Source organism: Lucilia sericata, unplaced genomic scaffold (genome assembly GCF_015586225.1).
Source record: "Lucilia sericata isolate MDLA Ls3-8-SP2 unplaced genomic scaffold, ASM1558622v1 Contig000853F_arrow, whole genome shotgun sequence".
Taxonomy (NCBI): Eukaryota; Metazoa; Arthropoda; class Insecta; order Diptera; family Calliphoridae; genus Lucilia; species Lucilia sericata.
The window spans coordinates 21,703-48,420 of record NW_023994845.1 but is presented as its reverse complement, the minus strand read 5'-3'; the positions used below and the strand labels follow the sequence as shown (position 1 = coordinate 48,420).

The window sequence follows — 26,718 nt, the reverse complement described above, 5'->3', positions numbered from 1 at the left end:
GCGATGCCAATTTGGTACCAGGCGTGTATATTTTATCATCTGTGAAGTGCTGATATTTCAGTTATAATTAATACTGTTGTTTAGGCCTTATGTTTTATAGACCTTTAGACAGATTTTGCTCCTTAATATAATTTTGTTTGTTGGGTGTAACTTCAGATGCTGGTTTTTAATGAATGAATGACCAGTAGGTTAGCAACATTTTTGCAAATAAATGAACCATGTAGGAGTTGTATAAATATATTTTACACTCTCTCTCTGTCTCAGGGTGTGTGTGTGGAAAAGTATTAGGTTTTCTGGGTAAAATTATATTTCTCACGCGTTTTAAATATATATTTTTTTAAATTATTAAATTGTTGTTTTTGCTATGGATTCTGAAGCATATTAAAATGAAACGTAAAGTGTTTTATTCGCCATATATTTATATATATAAAAATTAATTTAAAAGAAAATCTTTAGAATATTTTAAAAATAATAAAAAAAACAGTGCACGATATAATTAAAATACAATAAAATTGAAATTTGCATGCTTAGGTTGTTTCATTTGCATTATAGTTATGAATTCAATTCCAAAGTTTTCATACGTTTACTGGATTACATTGGAATTACTCATACACCAGAGTAATCATTTCTAAACATTTTATCTGCTCTAATCAGAATCTAATCGAACTTATCTATTTATTGGCTTCAAAATGCACAGTATCGGAAGATTTAAACTTTATTTTGAAAACAACAGATTGGACTTACAGAGAATATAAAGCAATCTACAAATAATGGGGAAGATTTAAACATTATTTTGAAAATAACAGAAAGGACTTACAGAGAATATAAAGTAATCTTCAAATAATGTGGAAAGCTTATTTCTAAGATATCTCGTTAATTTGATGAAATGTAGAAAATCAGCTTGGTATTTATTGCACAGTGGTATAGAAAATATATAGAGGTAAATAAATCTGTAGCTTCTAATCGGTTAGTACGAAATGTTATTCTTTAGAAATTTATAAAACTTTTAGTTCAAAGAAGACTTTTTTGAATAGTAACAAGTAAGAGTGTTATATTCGGCTATGTCAAATCTTATATACCCACCATCAAACCTCGTTTGACTCGAATGAAACTTACTTATGTCGAATTTCATCTATATACTCGTATTTTTAGGCCAGTTATAAGCGTTAAAGTAATTTTCTGAAGGGGACCTAATATAGGGGGGTAGGGTCAATTATGGGTCGATCCTCATAAATTTGGTAGACAGAATTTGGTTCGTATTAAATTTGTTTGTGTCGAATTTCATCGCTACACTCGTATTTTTAAACCATTAATGAGCGTTGCAGTCATTTTCTAAAGGGGACCTTATATGGGGGGTAGGGTCAATCATGGACCGATCCTCATAAATTTTTTTTAGATAGATTTTGACTCGTATGAATCTTACTTATGTCGAATTTCATTTATATACTAGTATTTTTAAGCCAGTAATGAGCGTTAAAGTCATTTTCTGAAGGGGACTTTATATGGGGGGTAGGGTCAATTATGGACCGGACCTCATAAAATTTTGCATAGTGATTTTGGATCATAAGAAATTTACTTATGTCGAATTTCATCGCCATATTCGTATTTTTAAACAAGTTATGGCTGTTAAAGCTGCTTTTCGAGGGGCCACTTGTATGGGGGCTATCCGAAAACGTGGACCGATATTGCCCATTATCAATACCAAACAAACCTTATCTATAGGAAATATTTATGTGAAATTTCAATCCTCTAGCTCTTTCCACTCGGACTCAATCGTGCTTTCAACAGACAGACGGACGGACAGACATGGCTAGATCGTCTTAGAATTTAATGAGGACCCAGAATATATATTCTTTTGTGGGTCTATGACAATATTTCGATGTGTTACAAACGGAATGACAAAATCAATATACCTCATTTTTTTTGATGGTGGGTATAAAAACTAGCTGAACTAAAAAGTAATTCAGAAATTTGTTATCACGATCTCAAAAAAGTTTTGAAAATCTCAGAAATTTATTTTTTTAGCTTTTTTTTGAACCCTTTACTTTATTATTAAGATCTGGGTTACTAAGTATGTTTTGATATCAACTATGCGATTTGAGAATTTTTGCCATAAATTTATAACAGCCCGAAGACATCTTTATTTATAAAATATTTTATGTCGTCTGAAAGTCTAATATCTGGGTTACTAAGTATGTTTCGATATCAACTATGCGATTTGAGAATTTTTGCCATAAATTTATAACAGCCCGAAGACATCTTTATTTATAAAATCTTTTATGTCGTCTGAAAGTCTAATATGCCAGATTTAAAATTAAGGATTATTCATAGTTCTACTTCCAAACATTGGGCTTTCAGATGGCTTACCAAAATTATATAAATAAAGCTGTCTTTGCGCTGTTACAATGTCTCAAAAATTACCCAAAATGGGGGGTTTTTCGATTTTAAAAATATTTCGAAAACTTTATGGAGATATTAATTCTAAGATTCGGATTCAGCGCAGCTACTTTCTTTAGAAAAGTATACTATGGTATCTGGTTTAAAAATGTGTTGGCCTGTGTTATTGAATTCATATTAATTGAACCTATAATTACATCACTCACTGTAAGAATAATTATTATTATTTAAATATATTTAGTTACATTAGCTCTTTTTGTTGTTGTTACAATTTCTTAATGATACTTCATTCATTCATAATTATCTTCAATTTCATTTACTTCAGACATACAAAAGGGGTAGAAACCTTAAACCTTAGGTGTCATCAAAAATCTCCAGTTGCATGCATAAAGCATGAACACAATTTTTTATGGACTCTAGCTGCTCGTTAGAGTTGATGAAGTTCTTTTTTTATTACATTTTTTTACTCCTCTTTGTAGTTGCTATTCAAAGTTTGTTAGAAAAGACAGACGACATAAAAGTAAGACCTGTGGCCAAAAAAACTTCTCATGCATGCATAAACCTATTAAAATGCCACAGATTATTATGTAGAATTTACTGCAACTACTACTGAAATTCTTTGAGGCGTGTTGGAGGAAGGGAATGGTTCGGGAGGTGGTGTTGGAATTGCACTTCATTACAAGTAGCGAGGCAAGGTTAGACTTATGCTATGGTATCATAACTATATGTGTTATTATTCATATTTACAAGAAATATAAAAGAGATTAAAGACATTTTGGTCAATGTTATTAGGTTTTGTTGAACCTCACGTTTAGATTTGAAATTACATAGTTCTTTCAAAAGTTCGGGTAGAATTTGTATTAACCCTATCCAAAAATATCACAACATCTTGATATGATCGGAGATTGAAAATGCGAGAAATAGCGGATGCCATATGCATCTCACATGTCTCAATGGTTTCAAATTTGAATGATCGCTAGGGTATGAGTAAGCTTTCCTCAAGATGGGTTCCGCATTTGCTCACAACCAAGACAATAAAAGGGTGCACACGTGTGAAGTTTATAATGGAAGAAATCAATAAATTACGGTTGAAGAGTTTGCGAAGAGTATTCCCAAGATTCCGATGCTCTCCTATTACGCAGGGTTTCTCCTGAGCACATCTTCGCTCTCATAGAGGATAACTGTCTTCGAACGATTCAACCAGGGTACTTCCGAAACTTAATCGACTTTGGTAGTGGCTGGATTATTTTGAATCTTATGGATTTATATTCTAAAAGGCAGAACTCTTCCGAAACTCCCTAATCGAGGAAAGTTGTCTCGTAAAGGACAACTAACCTCGAACGATTCAACCAGGACACTTGTAAACGTTTCTACATTTACATCTAAGTATATCCTCTCTCGACATTGCCAAATGTCCTTCTATAGTAAGGTCCCGAAAATTGTCTAATAAGTTTTAGACTTATTTCGAAACTTAATTGGCAATGTCGCAGGCCAGATTATATTGAATCTTATGTTACGATGTTCTGAAAAGTAATGCTCTTCCAAAACAGTACAATCCTGAATTTCATTAATAAGATCATGTAAACATGCAGTTATGTCTAATTTATTCTTCTTCCCAGATTCTATTGACAAAAGTGACTTTATTACGTTAGTTCAATGTGATCAAGTCTTTTTGGTATTAAAGAAATCCATAAGTGCTTCTCCCCTGCGATTGTATTTGTGCTACCCAACTACTTTCTTACTTTTTCTTCCTGCCTCTTCAACAAGCTTTATCAGATCCGATTTTGGTGGTAGTGACGGAAAGTTGATGGGCAGATAAACACATGTAATGTATATGTTACCATGCCCTTGTTTCAGCACTGTTACATCCGATAGAAATCAGATTAGAAATCTAAAAGATTTAATCCAGAAACTTTGTTTCGGTTCGCCCAAGGTTCCTGGATTACAGCTATATATCTTGACTTTGTTTATTTTAGCCAATCTTCAATGGGGGTTTATTTGGATGACCTCAATCATGGTAATCCATTAAACTTACCTCACGCAAGTTGGTGATCACTTCCTCGCGCTTTGGATTTGGAACCACAGGGTAGCCTGAAGTAGCTACTGATTCAGTGGTCACTGCTGACCTGTCTTCTGGTGAGTTGGTGATTACATCTTCGCTTTTAGGATTTGACTCCTCAACGTTACATACATATTTCGGTTTTGTACTAAAAATTATATTTTGTGGACTAGGGACTAGTCCGTTGACTAGTATATAGAATTCTCTATTGTCTAGTTTATGGACTAAGTTATTAGGTAGTCTATGTACTAATCTATTGGCTGGTGTATGGGCTAATTCTATTGAATAGTATGTTAATTAGTTTATAGTTTTTTGACTAGTCTGTTCATTAGTATATTCACAATTCTACGGACTAGTCAATTGACAAGTCGCTGGATGACCGATGTTTATTCAAACTCACATAGCAATGTAGTGCTAAAGCAAAAAAGATGAGATTGAACAGTTTTATCAGAAGACAAATTAGCTTTCTAAAGATTTCAATGTCAAGTGCTTTAATTTGTCACTAGAACTTATGAAAATACTAGTTATATTCCATTACTTTACGACTTTTTATGTATTTGAACAGGTGTTTTTAATGACTCTTTTTAAGAAATATGTAAACTCATTTAATATCAATAACACAGGCCAACAAAGTTTGGAAAATGTTGAAAACCCGAGAACATTTAAATACAATTTAAAAGCCGCCGTTTTTTGTCACATTTGAAACGTTATAACAGCGGAAAGACATCTTTATTTGTAAAATAGAAAATGGCATCTGAAAGTCCAATTTGTTATCTTTAAAATAATGGTTTAACCTCTGTTATATCTTCATTCTTCTAGCCGCTATCTTTAATGTCTCAAATATACCAAAAACGAGGTCAGATTCGGATTAGCGGTGCTAAAACTTTTAGAAATGTATACTTTCGACTTCGATTTATTACCACAGTGTGTTCTCTGTGAGTAAGAACAAGTCACTGGCTTATTTGTTGGATTCGTATTACGGTCTACCGAATGCATCTCTAGGTGCATCTCGGAAGTTAGGCAACGGATTAGATAGCTCGAGTACTTAAGCAAAGTGGACCGGCAGAAACTAGAGATACAAGCCGATGCTAAATGATCGGCGGCGGCGCAACCATTTTGGGTCGGCGGCGGCGGCTTATTATAGAAAATATCGGCTCAATTTAACTTTTTCTTCAGAAATTTACCTTATACGCGTTTATTATATTTAAAAATCTCTGTATAATAGTCTGTTATATAGAAACCTGTCTCTATATAAATTTTTTCTGCAGAAAATGGACATTATTATAGTAGTTTTCACTTTTTTTAATATTGGCACAATATTGTGGGGCAACTCTTTTCAATTTGCATAAGAATTTAAAATAGTGGCAACTCCGTTGAAATTATTTTCTGAATACATGCGATTCCAATCTTTATCAGCGGCTACGTTTAAGCCGGCTTAGCTTTTGAGCCGAAAGAAGTCGGCGGCGGCGCGGCTTACAAAATATTACCGGCGGCGAGCCGCCGCCGATTTGAGCCGTCTCGGCTTGTATCTCTGACAGAAACATGTACAAAAATTGCCACCTGCCTGTAAGCAGCACAAAGGGGCGGTGGTGAGTTGTCTAGTCAGCTCACCTAGTGGTGAAAAAAGTACCCCTGAGAAATAAGACCAACACAGCAGGTGTTCACGTAAAGCACTTCGACATCTTGGTCTCTGATTTAATAATTTGTTGGCCTGTGTAATGTATAAACATTGAAAAAAGCTAGACTATAGTAATTATTAGAAAACAAACTTTACCCTATTCTATTCTAAACTAATTTTAGTTTTATAAAACTTTAATAATATTACAATTCACTGGTTATGGTAAAATTAATATTACAAACCAATATCACCAAAATTACAGCAGTTATAGTAAAAATACAAGAGTTGTAATTGCTGGAACAAGAAAGTATTTGTAACTTTGTTTTACTACGATTGGTAAAATTTGCAAGACTTCAAATCAATTGCTTAATTAACTTAAAATTATTATTTTTCAATATAACACATTTGCTACCATTGTAAATATTACTAAAAAAAATAAAATGCTCAATAAGTTTTTCTTTTGTTCTCTCAGTTCAAAACTATTTATATTACTCCAGACATTGACCTGATTTCTAATGTTTTTATATGCAATTATTTATAATCAATCTATTAAATAAAAAAAATACATAAAATTCCCCTTTTTTAAAAAAGCATTAACAATTTTTTTTATATATTTATACCAAAAAAAGAGTTTGTGAATAAAAATCTTATCGTCAACAAATGTTTAATGATTTTTGATGTTTCTTTTTGAAATGTGAGTCACACAATCAGTGACGAACATACACAAAGTCTCCAAGCTGAAATACAACCAAAAATAAAAGCCGGTAGAAGAACGAACCATTAAATAACTTTGACTCTCTCTTGTTTAAAAATGACAAGAAATGATTAACAAAAAAAAAAAAACACAAAAAGCAATTGTTAACTGCTGTGAACAGCAAAAAAAAATTCTATCAAACAAAAAAGCGTAACAAAACTGTTTAAAAATAAATGTAAATACGTGTATTTAACTTTTTTTATTGTTTAATTTTAAATAACATTTTTTCTAGAGAAACAGAGAATGAATTTTTTTCATTCAATTGTATAAAAAGAAATATATTAACAAAACTGAGTACTAAACAATTTTTAACAACAATTTAACCATATTTAGTAGAATGGTTAGAAAGATACTCATAAATAAAGTAAGAAAAAAAGGCTCTCTCTTTTTTTCTTTACTCATTTATTTTGTTTTTGTTTTAAAAAGAGATAAAAAGTACTTTTTTGTTTAATAAAGGTACTATAAAATGGTACCTTTTATTAAGTTGAAAAATTAGTTTTATAAATTACTACTAGTTTCTTCCTTTTGATATTATTGCTTTTAAAAATATATATTTCTAAAATTATTACCACTAACTATTTTATAAATAATTTTTAATAAATTATTACACCAATCGGTTCAGAATCACTTTCTGGATCGATTAAGCTATGTCCGTCTGCCTGTGTGCCCTTGTGCGCACGCTACAGGTCACAATTTTCAACATCATTTTATAAAATTTTTTTTCATTTCTTTTGACGCAAGGACGAAGACTAGGACTAAAATGGTTAAAATCGATCTATTATTTCGCCTATGTTAAATGTTCTATTATCTCTACAAAAATCGGCAAAACTTAGTTTTATACAAGTCTAAATGATACTGACGATTTTCGTAATGATCGGGCCTCATTTAACCTTATCCTTTAATTTAAAAAAAATCATATTTTTAAGCATATGGAATATATCTCGAACATATAATTTTTTTCCTAGACATATTGTATATCTTATGAAAGGCTTTTGGAATATGTATCTTTCTTTTGATATACATATTGTATATTTACTAATACACATCGAATATAGCTTCCGAAATGTATTAAAAATTCTGGAAAAATCTTGGACATTTATCGGAATTTTGCACAAATCTCCGTTATTAATGAACCGTTTTTTCCTTCACTAACAAACTCCATAGACCTGAATTAAAGGATTCATATACCTGTATGTACTAAGAAATTATATAATATTCAGTCCATTATAGCAACGGTTCCCTAGAATCTGAGGCTCAGGTTGTGATATACAAAAATAAAAAATTAACGAAATATAGAAAATGCAGATTTAAGAGGGTTTGTTTTTTGCCACTCATGTTTAACTTCAAAACCCCTATTAGATTCACAAGACATTCTGGTAATATGTATTTTAGGATCAAGTCTAAATCGTACTCTCAGAAGTCTAAATTGTAGTGTCAGTTACACGAAAACTTATGTAATCATAAAGACGATGGTCTTTACTTCGGAAGAGCTTGCGAAGCAGAAATGAAATGCTGAATGATAAAGAAACTTTGACGACCGTAAAAGCAGGAGCTGAAGAAAGTTCTTTTAGAAACCTGTCTCTATATAAGTTTTTTCGGCAGAAAATGGACATTATTATAGTAGTTTTCACTTTTTTAATATTGGCACAATATTGTGTGGCAACTCTTTTCAATTTGCATAAGAATTTAAAATAGTGGCAACTCCGTTGAAATTGGTGAAATTATTTTCTGAAATACATGTGCGATTCCAATATTTATCAGCGGCTACGTTTAAGCCGGCTTAGCTTTTGAGCCGAAAGAAGTCGGCGGCGGCGCGGCTTGACCGTAAAGCAGAAGCTGAAGAAAGTTCTTTTGGTTATGAATGACTTCACTTACTCCCAATGATAGTGCTGAAAGGTCTTCAAATGTATGAGACATTTAATAGATGTATTGACATGGTGGACAGACTAGGTCAATAGAAGTAGCATAATTTATAGATCTAAACCACAAAACTGAGCGAACCCCTGTATTATAGGATTTAGATATTTTTGAAAATGGGCACATCTTTATGAAAGACTTTAGTATAAAACATATTTTCTTATACTACTTATTTTAAAAAAAAATTTAGATTCTGCCGGACTTGCAGTAAATGAGCGATATGTACTTTTAAGTCTGAATAATTTCGCATTTTTTGGAGAAAAAATTACTATTTTCTGCGCTCTATTATGCTGAGAATATTGTAAAAATTTTGCTTACTGAATAACTACATTAATCACGCTAGACGCATTGGTCTTCCTTTCAATAACTTCTGTAGGAGTTGTCAAAATGAGTATGCCTTGGCATAGACTCGAATTGGATCTATTCGAATTGTCGAATATTCAATTGGAACGTCTTATGACGTTCATAAATGTGTCAGAATGGGCGTGAACTTCGAATTCCCAATAAGCAGGTCGTAATCTTTACAGTCATGTCTTTACTCCACGGCAATTATGTCTGGTTCTTCTCTTCGACAGTTTCCTCACTCTTCCTCTCTATTCTCTTTTTTCCACTATCTCTATCTATCTTTTTCTTCTTACAAGTATTTTTACAAAGCGATCAATTTGGACCCGAGTAAAGCAGCATTAACTTAACCTGATTACATTAAACAGGGATTTAGGCCTTAACAACATATACCCACCATCAAAGCGTTCGATCCATAAAAACCTAGTGGTTTATGAATCGATTGTTTTGTCATTTCAAGGTCTAATGATTTATTAGCTCTATGCTAAATTGTAGTATACATATATCGATATCAATGGGAACAGGGAGATTTGCAGAATAGAGCTTTAATGGTGGAATGGTTCCGCAGATATACATAGATCAAGCTATACAGCATTTGAAAAGAGGTTCACTTTTTACAACAATTTAATCTTAATACCACTATTTTTCAACGATTTATTGACAACAAACACATTATCTTTATGAAGGGCTTTATGAGGGTTGGGGTCACTTAAAGATCGATTTCCATAAAATCTAGTAGTGATATTATGGTTCTTATTGAACTTGTTTATGTGGAATTTCATAGTAATACTGGAATTTTGAAACCAGTTATAAACGTTGAAAGTCATTTTCAGAGCTAGGTGAATCGATTCAAGAATACCGATCATTCAAGAATATTTGTGGATAATTTCAGCTTTCAACGGAGAAACGCACAGACATACAAACGGACGTTTCTAGATCATATTAGAATTAATACAGAGACAGAATATATATACTTTTAAAGCTAATATTGAAAAGCTTAACCTTTGGCATGAAAATGAATTTAATATTTAACAGATCAGGGGATATATTAATGAACTTTTTTCAATATTTAAATACCACTTCGTTAAAAAAGCAATGACAAATGGTGATATTACTCTACTCAATCCTTCGCAATCTAATTTTGAAAAATTGTACTAATGACAAATTTATTTAACTATAAATGGCTTCAAAGTGAGTGAGAAAATTGTATTTTAGTCAATTCAAATATTTGCTAAAACAATTAAGATAACAACTACTAGATATGACTTTATTACAGAGCGCCATGAAATGAGAAATTTTGTTAAAATGTATCCCGAAAAATTCTCCCCCAACTAAAGTACCTACCAATGGGTTGGTACTCTTTTCTTAATAAAAACAATAAAACAAAAACCTAAACAACAAAATAAATAATATCTCCAAACGAACCTTTTTTTGTTTTATATATATTTTTTTTGGTTCGTAGAACTTTATACTTTAACACACATTTAGTCTAAATTCATACGTACTGCAGTAAACAATTAACTGATTTTTTTGTTTTCATTTGATTCTTTTGTTTTTTGTTAACAAAAAAAAAAGAAGTAATAAAAAAATTATAAAAAAATATAAAAAATTACTTTGGTGTTATTGTTTTAAGTGTGTTTTTTTTGTTGTTACTGGTTTCATCACCTGTCTGTCACTCAAAAAAATAAAAGTTTTTTTGTTGCTTTTGTTAACCATAACGTTCGTTGTCGTCGTTGTTATATTCTCTGATAAGATTACGTTTTTTTCAGCTTTTCCTAAAAAATTTGTTTCAATATTTATTTTAGTTAAAATAATAACTATATATATAATTTAAATTAGTAGCTTTTTCAATAAAATTACTCAACTTAAATAATAATTGTAATTATTTTTCGTTATATAGTTCGCAAAATGGACACACAACTTGTGTGGGCCCGTGATCCGGTTGAAGGTTATATACAGTGTCAAATATCGGAAATCGGTGCTAAGGAATTTGAAGTTACACCCTTAGATCGTAAATATCCAAAACGTTCATGTGCCGTAGAGGATATATTTTCATCGTGCGATGGACCCCAAGATCATGATGATAATTGTAAGTAGTAAAATCTGTTTTTTAGAAACTTTTAATTAAGAATTATTAAAATAAATTTATTATATTGAAATCTTATGAAATTTATTAAGTGTTCAATTAACACAATTAACACAAAACAAGCGGAATTTTTGTAATCCCTTTATCTCTATATATTTCCCTTTTTAGTTGTTCTAAACCAAACTCTTTACATTTTGTATATAATTATACCCTACACCACTTTAGTGGGGAGGGTATATTGGATTTGTGCTGATGTTTGTAACATACACCTAGACCCACCTTAAAGTATACCAATCGGCTTAGAATCGTTTTCTGAGTCGATTAAGCTATGTCCGTCCGTCCGTCTGGCTGGCTGTCCATGTAAACCTTGTGCGCAAGGTACAGGTCGCAATTTTCAAGATAATTGGATGAAATTTGGCACGCATGTTTTATTTGACCCAAGGACGATGCCTATTGAAAATGGTTAAAATTGGTCCATTATTTCACCTAGCCCCCATAGAACAGAACCCCCCGAAAAGAGCTTCTGAGCTCATAATTATGTTAAATATACAGATATATCGATAAAATACGGCACAACTAAGTTTTATAGAAGTCTTGATGACCCTACCAAATTTCATAAAGATCGGGCCCCATTTGACCCTAGCTCCCATACAAAGTCCTCTTCAGAAAATTACTTGAATGTCCCAAATTAACTTATAAACACAAAAATCGCTATGAAATTCAGCACAATAAAATATTATGTAAATATAAATATATTCACAAAATTTTATCGGGCTTGGTCCATATTTGCCCCTAGCCCCCATATAAAGCCTCTTTCAGAAAAATAGTTTTTCATCCATAAATTGCTTAAATGTATCGGAACAAGGGAATATTGAAGATAAATGCTTTATTATGAAAAATAAATCACATTTAATATTCATAACTGGTGTAGGGTATCATATGGTCGGCCTCGCCCGACTATACTTTCTCACTTGCTTTTCTTTATTAATGTTGAGACAACACATCTTCATTTAGATATTTGTTTAATATTAATTTAGGTTAAATATGCTACTTCCATCAACCTACTTAATGCAAAAAAAAAAACAAAGTGTGTTGCTGCCATCCCATCTATTGTTTTAATGTTGCACAAATTTGCATGTATTTTTTTTTTCTTCATCCTTTACGAAATGCATAAAATTTTCCAAGCAGAAAATTTTTATAAAAAAAAAATTGAAAAAAAAAAATCGTGCTTTAAATGGCACGAAATTAATGGTAATTTTCGTAAATCAACTGAAAATCGTTGTTGTATGTAAAATATATGAAATAGCTGCAAACTATAATAAAAACTATAACAAAAGAAGATAATAATAAAACCATAATAAGAATACATAGTTGTAGAGTAAAAATAGTTCATTTGTATAGATACCAAATATAGATTCCATAAAAAATTGTACTTATGTTTGTATAACTAAATTTAAAACATGATTTTCCGGTGCTACAAAGAAATTATGGTTTAATCATACATATTTACAGTTATGTTGCTTTGTATAGCAGATATTAGCATAAAATTGTAATACAAATTAAATTAGATCATATAAATAACATAATTTTTATACCCACCATTTTGGTATTCTGGTTTTACCCCATGTTCAAAAGGGGTTAATTTCCAATTTGTTATATACATAGTATAATTTTCTGGATTTTTTTTTTTTCAAATAATAGTGTTTTTCTCAGTTTTTAAACATTGGGATCGTATTGGCACCAAATACTTTTAAGGGTTAATTTAAATTTTTATACCATACACCACTTTAGTGGGGAGGGTATATAGGGTGTGTGCTGATGTTTTTAACGCACAATAATATTGTTCCTATACCTTAAAGTATACCAATCGGCTTAGAATCATTTTCAGATTCGATTCAGCTGTAGCCGTCCTTCTGTCCGTCCGTCCATGTAAACCTTGTAATCAAACTACAGGTCGCAAATTTGAAGATAATTCAATGAAATAGGGACGAATCCTATTGAAAATATTTAAGATCAATTATTCACCAATTATTTCACCAAGCCCCCACACAACTGAACCTACTACGAATAGGGCTTGTAAACCTTGTAATCAAACTACAGTTAGCAATTTTGAAGATAAGTCAATGAAATTTGCCACATGATCTTCTATTGTACCAGGGACGAAGCCTATACCTTAAAGTATACCAATCGGCTTAGAATAATTTTCTGGGTCGATTCAGCTATGTCCGTCTGACCTTGTAATCAAACTACAGGTCGCAATTTTGGAGATAATTCAATGAAATGATCTTCTATTGTCCCAGAGACGAAGCCTATTAAAAATGGTTAACATCGGTCCATTATTTCCCCTAGCCCCCATACAACTGAACCTACGAATAGGGCTTGTAAACCTTGTAACCAAACTACAGGTCAAGATAAGTCAATGAAATTTGGCACATCTTCTATTGTAACAGGGACGAAGCCTATTGAAAATGGTTAATATCGGTCTATTATTTCAGCTAGCCCCCATACAACTGATTCATCCGAATAATTATGTTTAATATGCTCGTATCTCGACAAAAAGCTGCAAAACCAATTTCTATACTAGCCTTGATGACCCTGATGAATTTTATAATGATAATGTGGAGACGTGAATTTTAATGTTTTTTTTTTGTACGATGCGCTAATCGTTTTTTTTTCGTCTCAAATACAAATTCGTTAGTGTTATAGTAAGATATGGCAACCCACACCAAAACTCCGGCTTCTCTGCTGTACTTTTATTAAGTTTTGGATAGAAAAGTTGTATCCATCGGATCCATCGATATTACGATTTTTTGCCTCAGAAAAACAACTTTGAGCAACTTATTCCATCAAGTCATTGTATTCGTTGCAAATTGGAGGTCCTGAGCTTTAAGATTCTAATCCTAATCCATCGATCTATCGAGGTTACGATTTTTGTTTCAGAAAAACAACTTTGAACAAATTATTTCATTAAGTCATTGTATTTGTTGCAAATTGGAGGTCCTGAGCTTTAAGATTCAAATTTATTGGTGGTTTCTTTTGAAGGTTTCAACGATTATTATGCTTTTTTCCTTACCGAAACTTTTAAGAGCTTTCTCCTGTTCCATTTTTATGAAATTTAAAATAGGTACTACTGTTTAAAATTTACATCATTACAGCATTCATCGATGTGAATTACCAGATTCCGTCTAATTTCTTTAAAATAAAATAATTCCTTATTCAAGTGGTGCATAAAAACCCCTATTTTATTATAGGTAAAGATATAAAACTAAATTTCTTTAGAAAAAACAAAAAATCTACTCATTTTTTAACTGGTTTAACTAAATTTCCCACTTTCGAAGCCAACCCGAATGTTTTTTTTTTTTTTAATTTTGAATCATTTAATATTTGAACACTCCTGCATTTGTACTGATATTAGTAGCACGCAAAAACAATGGTAACACACCCAACTCTAAATATACTAATTCGCCACGAATCGTAGTTTGGGCCGGTCTTTTACAAAAGAAAATTATCTCAGTGGCAGCTAAAACAACCGAAAGTTAGTTTTACTGGAAAACACAATCGGCTAGTGTGGAACTGTTACAACATAAAGTACTACACTCCCAGGGCATGTTACCTTGTTTGGAGAACCGCCCTTAGATGGGTATTACTGCTAGTCTTGTTGTGACTATAAACTAGAGAAGTCAGTAGACTTCTCGGTCAAACCAGCAACCAGAAAACCAAACAATTTGGTACTACCGATGTCGGTTGGCCCACAAGAATAGTCTTGTTAACTTGAATCGGTGAAAATAACATTTCGCGATAAGTTCGGTGCTGTTGCCGTGCAACATGATAGCTCAGTGAAGAGACTATAGGACTTAATGTTGAGAATGAAAACTTCAGAACTAATATAAAGTTCTACAGAATGGTTTCCAGGGCTTCCAATGATGCTGTAAAAGTTTCTGTAGGGTATATGTTTACATCCGTTCGGAAACTAGTTAGTTTAGACGAGATCCAAAAATGATCCGTGATATTTACCCAGCAAAAACATGGTAATGACTTATACTTACTCAACAACTTACTTTTCAATAACTACTACATACCGAAGAAGTATAGTATTGACTTAGAAATAATATATTATGTAAGTAATTACTTTTTAACTTGACAAATTGTTTTCGAACTTTCATTCATCTCTCTCGCGGTACGGAGTTTTTTCGTACTCGGAAACTTGTTTTGTTTTGTTATTCTTCTCATTCGTACAACAACAAATCAATGCAATTAATACGTAGTTTCTGAAACAAAAGTTTCTATGTGTGGACATTAAGGAAACTTCAAAAGAGAATTAAGAAAAAGTTTCTCAACAAAAGTTTCCTAGTGTGGACCAGGTCTAATAGAAGCAGTGGGCGTATCCTCGTAGACAATTTTTCTTAGAAACAGAGCTACTTACTTAACTCCCTATTTGCAGGCGATAGTAGTAAGTACTTACCTAATTCCCTATTTGTAAGCGAGTGTGGTAAGTACTTGCCTCCAATGTCATCCCCTTGCTAAATACTGAAAATGCTATTGTGAAAGTAAATTTTATCATTTTAAGCCCTTACTTTTCAATGTAAGTTTTTGCTGGGTATAAATTCAATTCAAAGTTTTAAAAAGACTTCAAACATTTCATTTAAAAACAGTTTGAATATTTTAAGTTAAAAAATACTACATATTTTCTTATTCACAACTTTAAATATTGGTCCCATTATATTTAGCTTGTCAATTTGATGTCATAAATTGTTAAAGACATGACTAAATCATATAGAAGTTAAATAAAATGTGCACTTTCAAGTGGAAAGTATGAAAAAATATAAAAAAAGTTAGAAACTACATTTTAAAGTTCATTATATATGACCTGAATCAAAGGAGTTTATGTTTATGCTTTTTTTTTCTGAAATCACAAAACCATTCAATCTTGATTCATTCAGTTAGGAAAATGTCAAACTATGTTGTGCTCTAATACTACAATGTGATACAATACAATATGATCTTATATTCATACATTCTTTTTTGACACAAATAACCAAACGCAGCAGAGAAAATCAACAAACTGTGTTGCAACACAGAAAAGGAAGGAAATGTTTATACAACTAAACCAGTAAAAGATGATTATATGACAACGATATAAATACTATAACATACATACATACATACATACATTTATTTTTATACTCGTTTTTAGAATTTTTATGATTATGAATATCACGTTTAACGTTTTTTTATAGTTTTTTTTTCAAAATACTTTTTTTCGGTTTTCTCCATTTGTTAGCAGAACTCTGGTAGACAAAGTTTAAGTTAAAGGAATATGGATGGCACGAGTTTTAAAGTGTTTGTTTGTATGAGTGTTTTTATAAAAAAGAAGTCAATGAATTTTTAATGAACAATTTGTATGGATTTTTTCATTTTTTTTTCAATAGTTGGAAAAATGTCACGTTTATTTAGTTGTTATTTTTTTTTTTTTTGTAATACATATTACATTGCATGTACTACTTTCGAGCGTTATGTTTGTAAAATAAGTGACTCAGTTAAGATATTTGTTTCGTATTGTATTCATTGTTAAGGTTTTATGATATTTTTTCTTCGTATAAGAAATACTCCAGTTTGATTTTGATGCATACTTTGGAATATATAAATGTATGTACATTAGGGTAGCCCGAAAAGTGGATGTTGCTGATGTTCAAGCCGAAAATGAAAATTTAGTTCATTCATTCAAGATAACTTTTCTCAATTTTTTTTTTTTTTGTCCTGACGTCAATATTTTGTAAGCTTGGTCAAAGGGTAAAAAGGTTCATTTTGAGGTTTTAATGATAGTTCCACATTTTTTGAAAATAACCCAGCAAAAACTTACATTGAAAAGTAATGAGTTAAAATGCTAAATAAAGCCGCTCTTCATTAGTATTTTAACACGGTGATGACATTAGAGACAAGTACTTATCGCGCTCGCTTACAAATCACAACTTAAATAAGTACTTACAAATAAGGAGTTAAAACGTTGTTTTGTTAAAAAAAAATCGTCACATAGAATACAAACCTGAGTTCGTTAGTTCGCTGTCTTCAACACCACTGATTAGTTATTATATTGTCCATCCAATAATGGTTTTCACACAAAAGATCTATTTTCTTCCTGTATGTGTAAACAAAAATTACCAGCGCGCGATTCAATAAAATGTGCATATGTATATTTGCCGTATTACATACAGTATTTCGGTATCTGATTATATGTAAGTCATTATAAAAGTATTTAAAAGTCAAGCAGACAGTAAGTAATAGTCACTGAAAAGTAAGTGGTTATATAAGAACCAACCATTACCAAGATTTCGCTGTTTTTTTACACCATCCACTTACAACATCTTGGTGCCATTGCTATCCGAAAAGAGATGCTACAAAATGGAATGATTTAACCTGGAGTCGAATCCCAAAGCCATATAATCTGGTACTAATAGAACCGGTAGGCCACAGGGCAAAGTTTCAGACTTTGTCTTGTCCAAGTTATTGGAAAGGGAAGAAAATCTGGGTTAAAATACTGCCGAAAAGATAACAGATACCCCTCAAAGAAGTCACTGTGGGCCTAAGCATTGGAAATGGGTTGGTGTCAAATAAAAAAGAAATCTAGAGTGAGTGTTTCCTCAATGAATCTGTCGGATAAATGAGAAGTTTCGGTAATATTTCACTTCAGTACTTTATTTTTCCCATATAAAAGCAGCCACCCTAATATGTCTCATACATACATATTTATGTAAATTTCTTATTGTTGAATGAAATTTTACAAACATTTTTGAATAGTTTGCAAATATGTAAATCAGAATAAAAAATTCTAAACATGACATTAGATAAATTTCGTTTTCGATTCAAAATACACACAACTATGTATTTGCAAATATTTTTTTCTCATTAAATTTCTTTTTTTATTTAATAAATAGAGCAATTTCTTTTATTTCTTTAAGTATGTAATTTTATGTGATTTTTTAAAGTTTATTTTATAATATTAAAACATGGCCTAATAATAGTACTACTTACGAGTACTTAAAATGTCTTAGGGCGGGTTTCTTACTACTCAGTTAAACTAGACTTAACTTGCTGTTAGATTAAACTCGGAACAAATGTAGGCGGACTTTAACCGATGATTGTGTTTTTCAGTTATGGATTTAAGTTCAGTTAACTTTGTTAGTATTGCCAACTTTTCACTCAAAAATATAAACAATGAACAGCTGTTTTTTGCAAATAATACTTTTGTAAAATGAAAATTTTTGGAAAAATGTTAAATAAACATTTAAAACAATTGTAAATAAACGAATCGGAAAATTGCAATTTACTTAAAATATTAAGTTTTTGTTCTTCCGAAATCAGTGTTTTATTGTTTTTATTAATTGTGTCTTCTCACTTATAACTTAAGTTTAATTGGCCAATAACACTCAGTAAAACTAAGATAATAAGTAACGTTACTGTTTACTGAAAAACACAAAACATATATTAAACTAGGTTTAAACAAAGAATGTAGATTATCTTTATCTGAAAAACCCGCCCTTAATCATCAAAGTATAGTTAACAACTTTATTAACCCTTTTATAAAACCAGTGTTACCCACTTTACTCTTTAGAAATTCAGCATTTAAAGCCACATGTCAATATTTTGATAAATTTTATTTTTTTTGAAGCAGAAGAAGCATAAACAACACATACACCACCACCGTTGCAAACGAGGAACGAAACCTACCACGTCGTACTAGAGTGGTATTGGCACAACTTAGATCGGGATCGTGTACCCGTTTAAACTCGCACTGGTCGAGAATAAACAACACCATTCAAGATCTCTGTCCTTCGTGTGGCACAGGCCCACACAATGTTCAACACCTTTTCAACTGCAGGGCAAATTCAACTCTTCTGGAACCTAAATCCCTTTGGACTCAGCCGATTGATGCAACTCGTCTACTGGGATTTGGATTACCAGAGCGAAGAAAAAGAAGAGTAGGGAATAATTTTTAACTATATATACATACATACGTGTAATTTGAGGTGTCGCTGCTACAACAATAACACATACACAAATTTTGATCAAAATTTTGACGTGTGGCCGGTCATATAGCTTAATTTATCGAATCAAATTGTAGTTGATTTTAGGTGTCCATTCTCACTATTTGCATTTATATGAAAATCTATTAACTCCATCTTCGATTTGTTTTTTTTTAATTTCAGGCGAACTTATGCTTCTTAACGAAGCCACATTTTTGGATAATTTAAAAACCCGTTACTACAAAGACAAAATCTATGTAAGTTTTGAAATATCTTAAAAATATCTAATAAAATAACTAAATGTAAAAAATATTTCTATTACAGACCTATGTGGCCAATATATTAATAGCAGTTAATCCCTATCGTGATTTAAATGATCTCTATGCACCTGCCACAATTAAAAAATATAATGGACGTTCCTTGGGTGAATTACCACCTCATGTTTTTGCCATAGGTTAGTATGAACTCATGTTAAAAACATATTATACCCAATAACTTTACGATTTCCTTACAGCCGACAAAGCTATACGTGATATGCGCGTATATAAAGCTTCTCAATCAATTATCGTCTCGGGTGAGTCGGGTGCCGGTAAAACAGAATCAACAAAATATTTACTTAAATATTTGTGTCATTCGCACGATAGTGCTGGTCCTATAGAGCAGAAAATCTTAGATGGTAAAATTCAATTGACTTAAACAGACAATTAATTGTACAACACAAAATACATATTATTTTCAATTATTTCTGCTTTAGCTAATCCCGTTCTAGAGGCATTCGGTAATGCGAAAACTACACGCAATAACAATTCGTCTCGTTTTGGCAAATTCATTGAGGTTCATTATGATGGTAAAACTCAAGTTGTTGGCGGCTATATTTCACATTATTTACTGGAAAAAAGTCGTATTTGTACGCAAAGCGCTGAGGAACGTAACTATCATGTGTTCTATATGTTGTTGGCGGGGGCACCTCAACAATTGCGTGATAAATTAAGCTTAGGCAAACCAGATGATTATCGGGTATGTAAACAATTAATATCTATTATTTTTATAGCTAGGACTGCTACATACATACATACATACATACAATTGTTTACATTTTTAACGTCATTACTGTAGTTTAGTGTTTATTTTTTAAGGTTTCTTGTAACAGTTTTGTGTTGTTAGTTAGCCAAAAAAAAAAAAATAGAAGAATTTTTGAAATACAGATAAGCCTTGAATTAGTTAAGTGTTAAGATAATTTGTTATCTTTTTATAGGTATTTATTGCATTTGCTTTTTGGTTTACTTTTTCAGAATTGTATTGTTTAAAAGCTAAACATTTATTCGGTATTTAGAATTTTTAATGAACATAATTTAGCTTAAAGTTTATTTTCGTTTGCAACAAAACTTGAATGAGAAATATATAAACAAACCTATTTTTCATACCCTTCTGTCTGTTCCCATTTATCTGCAAGATGCGAATCTTCTATAATTCTATCGCGCATGCCTTCGAGAAGATCGATAGAGATATGAGTAAAATTCCAAGACAAGTTTTGAAAAATTATATATAATTCTCCACTCACTTTAGTTACTTAGTTCAGTTATTAAGTTGGTAAGATAGAAACATAGAAAAAGTCTCTTTAATGGAAATACTTTTTCTACATAAAAATTTTTTTAATAGAGACACTTTTTCTATAGAAAAAGTCTTTTAATGGAAACACTATTTCTATAGAAAAAGTATCTTAAATGGAGACACTTTTCTATAGGAAAATACTGTTTAATGGAGACACTTTTTCTGTAGGAAAAGTCTATAATGGAGGCATTTTTTCTAGTTAGTAGTTAGTTAGGTAGTTAGTAGTTAGTTAGAGTTAGTTAGTTAGTTAGTTAGTTAGTTAGTTGTTAGTAGTTAGTTAGTTAGTAGTTAGTTAGTTAGTTAGTAGTTAGTTAGTTAGTTAGTTAGTTAGTTAGTTAGTTAGTTAGTTAGTTAGTAGTTAGTTAGTTAGTTAGTTAGTTAGTTAGTTAGTTAGTAGTTAGTTAGTTAGTTAGTTAGTTAGTTAGTTAGTTAGTTAGTTAGTTAGTTAGTAGTAGTTAGTTAGTTAGTTAGTTAGTTAGTTAGTTAGTTAGTTAGTTAGTTAGTTAGTAGTTAGTTAGTTAGTAGTTAGTTAGTTAGTTAGTTAGTAGTTAGTTAGTTAGTTAGTTAGTTAGTTAGTTAGTTAGTTAGTTAGTTTAGTTAGTTAGTTAGTTAGTTAGTTAGTTAGTAGTTAGTTAGTTAGTTAGTTAGTTAGTTAGTTAGTTAGTAGTTAGTAGTTAGTTCGTTAGTTAGTTAGTTAGTTAGTTAGTTAGTTAGTTAGTTAGTTAGTAGTTAGTTAGTTAGTTAGTTAGTTAGTTAGTTAGTAGTTAGTTAGTAGTTAGTTAGTAGTTAGTTAGTTAGTTAGTTAGTTAGTTAGTTAGTTAGTTAGTTAGTTAGTTAGTTAGTTAGTTAGTTAGTAGTTAGTTAGTTAGTTAGTTAGTTCGTTAGTTAGTTAGTTAGTTAGTTAGTTAGTTAGTTAGTTAGTTAGTTAGTTAGTTAGTTAGTTAGTTAGTTAGTTAGTTAGTTAGTTAGTTAGTTAGTTAGTTAGTAGTTAGTTAGTTAGTTAGTTAGTTAGTTAGTTAGTTAGTTAGTTAGTTAGTTAGTTAGTTAGTTAGTTAGTTAGTTAGTTAGTTAGTTAGTTAGTTAGTTAGTTAGTAGTTAGTTAGTTAGTTAGTAAGTTAGTAAGTTAGTAAGTTAGTAAGTTAGTAAGTTAGTTAGTTAGTTAGTAGTTAGTTAGTTAGTTAGTTAGTTAGTTAGTTAGTTTGTTAGTTTGTTAGTTAGTTAGTTAGTTAGTTAGTCAGTCAGTTAGTTAGTTAGTAGTTAGTTAGTTAGTTAGTTAGTTAGTTAGTTAGTTAGTTAGTTAGTTAGTTAGTTAGTTAGTTAGTTAGTTAGTTAGTTAGTTAGTTAGTTAGTTAGTTAGTTAGTTAGTTAGTTAGTTAGTTAGTTAGTTAGTTAGTTAGTTAGTTAGTTAGTTAGTTAGTTAGTTAGTTAGTTAGTTAGTTAGTTAGTTAGTTAGTTAGTTAGTTATTAGTTAGTTAGTATTTAGTGAGTTAGTTAGTTATTGTTTTAGTAGTAGTTAGTTAGTTAGTTAGGTAGTTAGTTGTTAGTTAGTTAGTTAGTTATCTTAGTTAGTAGTTAGGTTGGTAGTTAGTTAGTTAGTTAGTTAGTTAGTTAGTTAGTTAGTTTTGTAGGTTAGCTAGTTAGTAGTTAGGTAGTTAGTTAGTAGTCGTTAGTTGTTGTTAGTTAGTTAGTAGGTGTTAGTTAGTTAGTAGGTAGTTAGTTAGTTAGTTAGTTAGTATAGAGTTATTTAGTTAGTTAGTTAGTTAGTTAGTTAGTTAGTTAGTAGTAGTTAGTTAGTTAGTTAGTAGTTAGTTAGTTAGTTAGTTAGTATTTAGTTAGTTAGTAGTTAGTTAGTAGGTTAGTTAGTTAGTTAGTTAGTTAGTATTAGTTAGTAGTTAGTTAGTTAGTTAGTTAGTTAGTTAGTTTCGTTAAGTTAGTTAGTTATTTAGTTAGTAGTTAGGTTATGTTAGTTTCGTTAGTTAGTTAGGTAGTTAGTTAGTTAGTTAGTTGTTAGTTAGTTAGAGTTAGTTAGTTAGTTAGTTAGTTAGTTAGTTAGTTAGTTAGTTAGTTAGTTAGTTAGTAGTAGTTAGTTAGTTAGTTAGTTAATTTGTTTCTCAGGAAAATTTATGTACATCACATCCGAACCTTGCCCAGGTTCAGCTGGTTAGTTAGTTGGCCAACTGGTTAGTTTCATTTTTGCAGAATTTGATAAAGTTTGTTTCACTTTCCTAAACATTTCATTCTACTTTTCCTTCTTTTTTCCAACATACAGTATCTTTCTGGCTGCACACAATACTTTGCCAACAGTAAGACGGAACAATTAATACCGGCAACACAAAAATCAAAACACCATACACAGAAGGGTCCACTAAAGGATCCCATTATCGATGACTACAATCACTTTCAAAATTTGGATAAAGCTTTGGGACGTCTGGGTCTAAGTGAAGCTCAAAAATTGGAAATATATTCACTGGTGGCAGCTTGCTTACATTTGGGTAATATTTCATTCGAAGAAATACCCGATGATGCTAGAGGAGGCTGTCAGGTGTCGGATTCATCGGAAAAATCTTTAACCATTACTTGCCGTTTGTTGGGTGTTGATCCCGATGAACTAAGACAGGCTTTGGTATCGCGTGTTATGCAAAGTAAGGGAGGTGGCTTTAAGGGCACTGTTATTATGTAAGTAGTGTTAGTAATATGGTGAACAATTTTGTATTTTTATTTCTTGATTATTTTTAGGGTCCCTTTGAAAATCTATGAAGCTTCCAATGCTCGTGATGCTTTAGCTAAAGCCATTTACAGCCGTTTATTCGATCGAATTGTGGCATTAATCAATCAAAGCATTCCCTTCCAAGCTTCCAATTACTATATAGGTGTTTTGGATATTGCTGGTTTTGAATATTTCACCGTTAATTCATTTGAACAGTTTTGCATTAATTATTGCAATGAAAAATTGCAGAAATTCTTTAATGACAATATTTTGAAAAATGAACAAGAACTTTATAAACGTGAAGGTTTAAATGTTCCTGAAATCACATTTACCGATAATCAAGATATTATCGAATTAATAGAATCCAAGGGAAATGGTATCTACACTTTGCTGGATGAAGAAAGTAAGCTGCCCAAACCCTCAGCAGTACATTTCACCACTGAGGTGCATAAAGCTTGGTCCAATCATTATCGTTTGGGTTTGCCGCGTTCGTCAAGACTTAAGGCTCATCGTACTTTGAGGGATGAGGAGGGTTTCTTAGTGCGTCACTTTGCTGGAGCAGTTTGTTATAATACGGAACAGTTTATAGAGAAAAATAATGATGCTTTACATGCTTCCTTAGAGGGTTTGGTACAGGAATGTGAAAATACTCTACTGAAATCATTATTCCCTTCGGGTAGCAGCAATGCCACTAGAGGCAAATTGAATTTTATCTCTGTGGGCTCTAAATTTAAGACACAATTGGCTGAATTAATGGAAAAATTAGAGAAGAATGTAAGTTTATTGTTTTTTTAAGATAATTCTTAGCTAATTGTGCTTTTTTTTTGTTAAACAGGGCACCAATTTCATACGTTGCATTAAACCCAATAGTAAAATGATTGATCGTGAATTTGAGGGTGGTTTAGCTTTGGCTCAATTAAAATGTTCTGGCACCATATCCGTTTTAGAGCTTATGGAACATGGCTATCCATCCCGTGTACCCTTCGCCGATCTATATAACATGTATAAATCTCTACTACCACCAGAATTGGCCAAATTACCAGCACGCACTTTCTGTGAAGCCATGTTACAGTCTTTGAATCTCAGTTCAAGAGATTTTAAATTTGGCATTACTAAAGTATTCTTCCGGCCGGGTAAATTTATAGAATTTGATCGTATCATGAAATCGGATACAGAAAATCTGTTGGCTATTGTGGCTAAGGTTAAGAAATGGTTAATACGTTCCAGATGGGTTAAATCTACATTGGGAGCTTTATGTGTTATAAAATGTAAGTTGTTTGGTGGATGTAATCATTGTTATATTAATTTGTTCTTTTATTACAGTACGCAATCGCATTAAGTATCGCAATAAATGCGTTTTGATTATGCAGAGTACTGTACGTGGCTATTTGGCGCGCAAACATCATCGTCCTCGTTATCAGGGTATTTCGAAAATTAATAAAATTCGTTTGAATGCTCAAAAAACAGTAGAAATTGCTGGTGGTCTGAAAAGAGGCCGTGAGGAAATTTTAGCTGAAGTATCGGATATAAATCGTCAAATCGATGAAGCTATACGCAAGATAAAGGTACCGTTTATACAGGATTTTTGAAAAGAATCGAAAATTAAAGCATTTTTTATTATTTTACAGGCTAACGATAAAATTACCACCCGAGAAATTGATGGACTTTATACAAATGTCATGGCTAATATGAATAAAATCACTGTGGACTTAAATACTAAACTTAAGGTATGTTTATAATCTGAATTATAATCTAAATTAAAGGATACGCTTTTTTCTTTTTCTATAGAAAAAATCTCTTTAATGTAGACACTTTTTCTATAGAAAACTCTCTTTAATGGAGTCACTTTTTCTTAGAAAAAATCTCTTTAATGGAGACACTTTTTCTATAGAAAAAGTCTCTTTAATGGAGACACTTTTTCTATAGAAAAAGTCTCTTTAATGGAGACAATTTTTCTATAGAAAAAGTCTCTTTAATGGAGACACTTTTTCTATAGAAAAAGTCTCTTTAATGGAGATACTTTTTCTATGGAAAAAGTCTCTTTAATGGAGACCCTCTTTCTATAGAAAAAGTCTCTTTAATGGAGACACTTTTTCTATAGAAAAGTCTCTTTAATGCAGACACTTTTTTTATAAAAAAGTCTCTTTAATTGAGACACTTTATCCATAGAAAAGGTCACTTTAATAGAGATGGATGTAAAAATGGAGACACTTTTTCTGTAGAAAAAGTCTCTTTAATGGAGACACTTTTTCTATAGAAAAAGTTTCTTTATGGATACATTTTTTCTATAGAAAAGTCTCTTTAATGGAGACACTTTTTCTATGGAAAAAATGTCTTTAATGTAGACACTTTTTTATAAAAAAAAGTCTCTTTAGTTGAGACACTTTTTCCATAGAAAAAGTCACTTTAATAGAGATGGATGTAAAAATGGAGACACTTTTTCTGTAGAAAAAGTCTCTTTAATGCAGACACTTTTTCTATAGAGAAAGTCTCTTTAATGAAGACACTTTTTCTATAGAAAAAAATATCTTTAATGGAGACACTTTTTCTATAGCAAAAAGTTTCTTTAATGGAGACACTTTTTCTATAGAATAAGTCCCTTTAATGGAGACTATTTTACTATAGAAAAAGTTTGTTTAAAGAATAATATTTTTCTATAGACAACATTTTTTTTTATAAACTTGTTTTTCTCATTTACAGGAACAACAGCAAGCCGAAGAGCAGGAACGCTTACGTAAGATTCAAGAAGCTTTGGAAGCAGAACGTCGTGCTAAAGAGGAAGAGGAACGTCGTTGTCGCGAAGAGGAAGAAAACAAAAAGCTGTAACTATTATTTGCCATTGACAGAAAAACGTTTAATCTGCATAATAATTAATATGTTCTTTCCCACTTTACTCTTTCAGTAAAGCCGAAATGGAAGCCAGACGCAAAGCCGAAGAGGCACAACGTCTACGACAGGAAGAGGAGGATCGTAAAGCAGCCTTAGCTTTACAGGCACAATTAGAAAAGGAAGCTCAAGATGATGCCAAATTTAGGCAACAGCTAGAGCAAGAACGTAGAGATCATGAATTGGCTTTACGTTTGGCCAATGAAACAAATGGCCAAGTGGAAGACAGTCCTCCGGTGATAAGAAAGTAAGTACTTGCTTTATGGTATTTTTTAATACATATGTTTTTTATAATAATTGTATATAGCTTTAAAAAATAC

At 31.4% G+C, this 26,718-nt stretch overlaps 1 protein-coding gene across 7 annotated transcripts in view; it reads left to right on the top strand.

The window, feature by feature from the left end:
* Positions 1–26,718, top strand: part of LOC119608580 (myosin heavy chain 95F) — an 82,692-nt gene that overhangs the window by 53,076 nt on the left and 2,898 nt on the right. For 5 of the 7 annotated variants that reach the window (XM_037963048.1, XM_037963045.1, XM_037963047.1 and 2 more), the window contains 12 exons: positions 10,988–11,176; positions 19,378–19,451; positions 19,519–19,648; positions 19,709–19,870; positions 19,949–20,211; positions 23,075–23,481; positions 23,542–24,286; positions 24,348–24,780; positions 24,836–25,077; positions 25,141–25,239; positions 26,213–26,334; positions 26,415–26,645. In XM_037963048.1, coding sequence (XP_037818976.1) covers positions 10,996–11,176; positions 19,378–19,451; positions 19,519–19,648; positions 19,709–19,870; positions 19,949–20,211; positions 23,075–23,481; positions 23,542–24,286; positions 24,348–24,780; positions 24,836–25,077; positions 25,141–25,239; positions 26,213–26,334; positions 26,415–26,645 — 3,089 coding nt within the window. In that variant the 5' untranslated portion in view covers positions 10,988–10,995. Of the gene's footprint in view, positions 1–10,573; positions 10,665–10,987; positions 11,177–19,377; positions 19,452–19,518; positions 19,649–19,708; positions 19,871–19,948; positions 20,212–23,074; positions 23,482–23,541; positions 24,287–24,347; positions 24,781–24,835; positions 25,078–25,140; positions 25,240–26,212; positions 26,335–26,414; positions 26,646–26,718 lie in introns of those variants that run through there. The other 2 variants (XM_037963051.1, XM_037963049.1) reach the window with 2 other exon arrangements.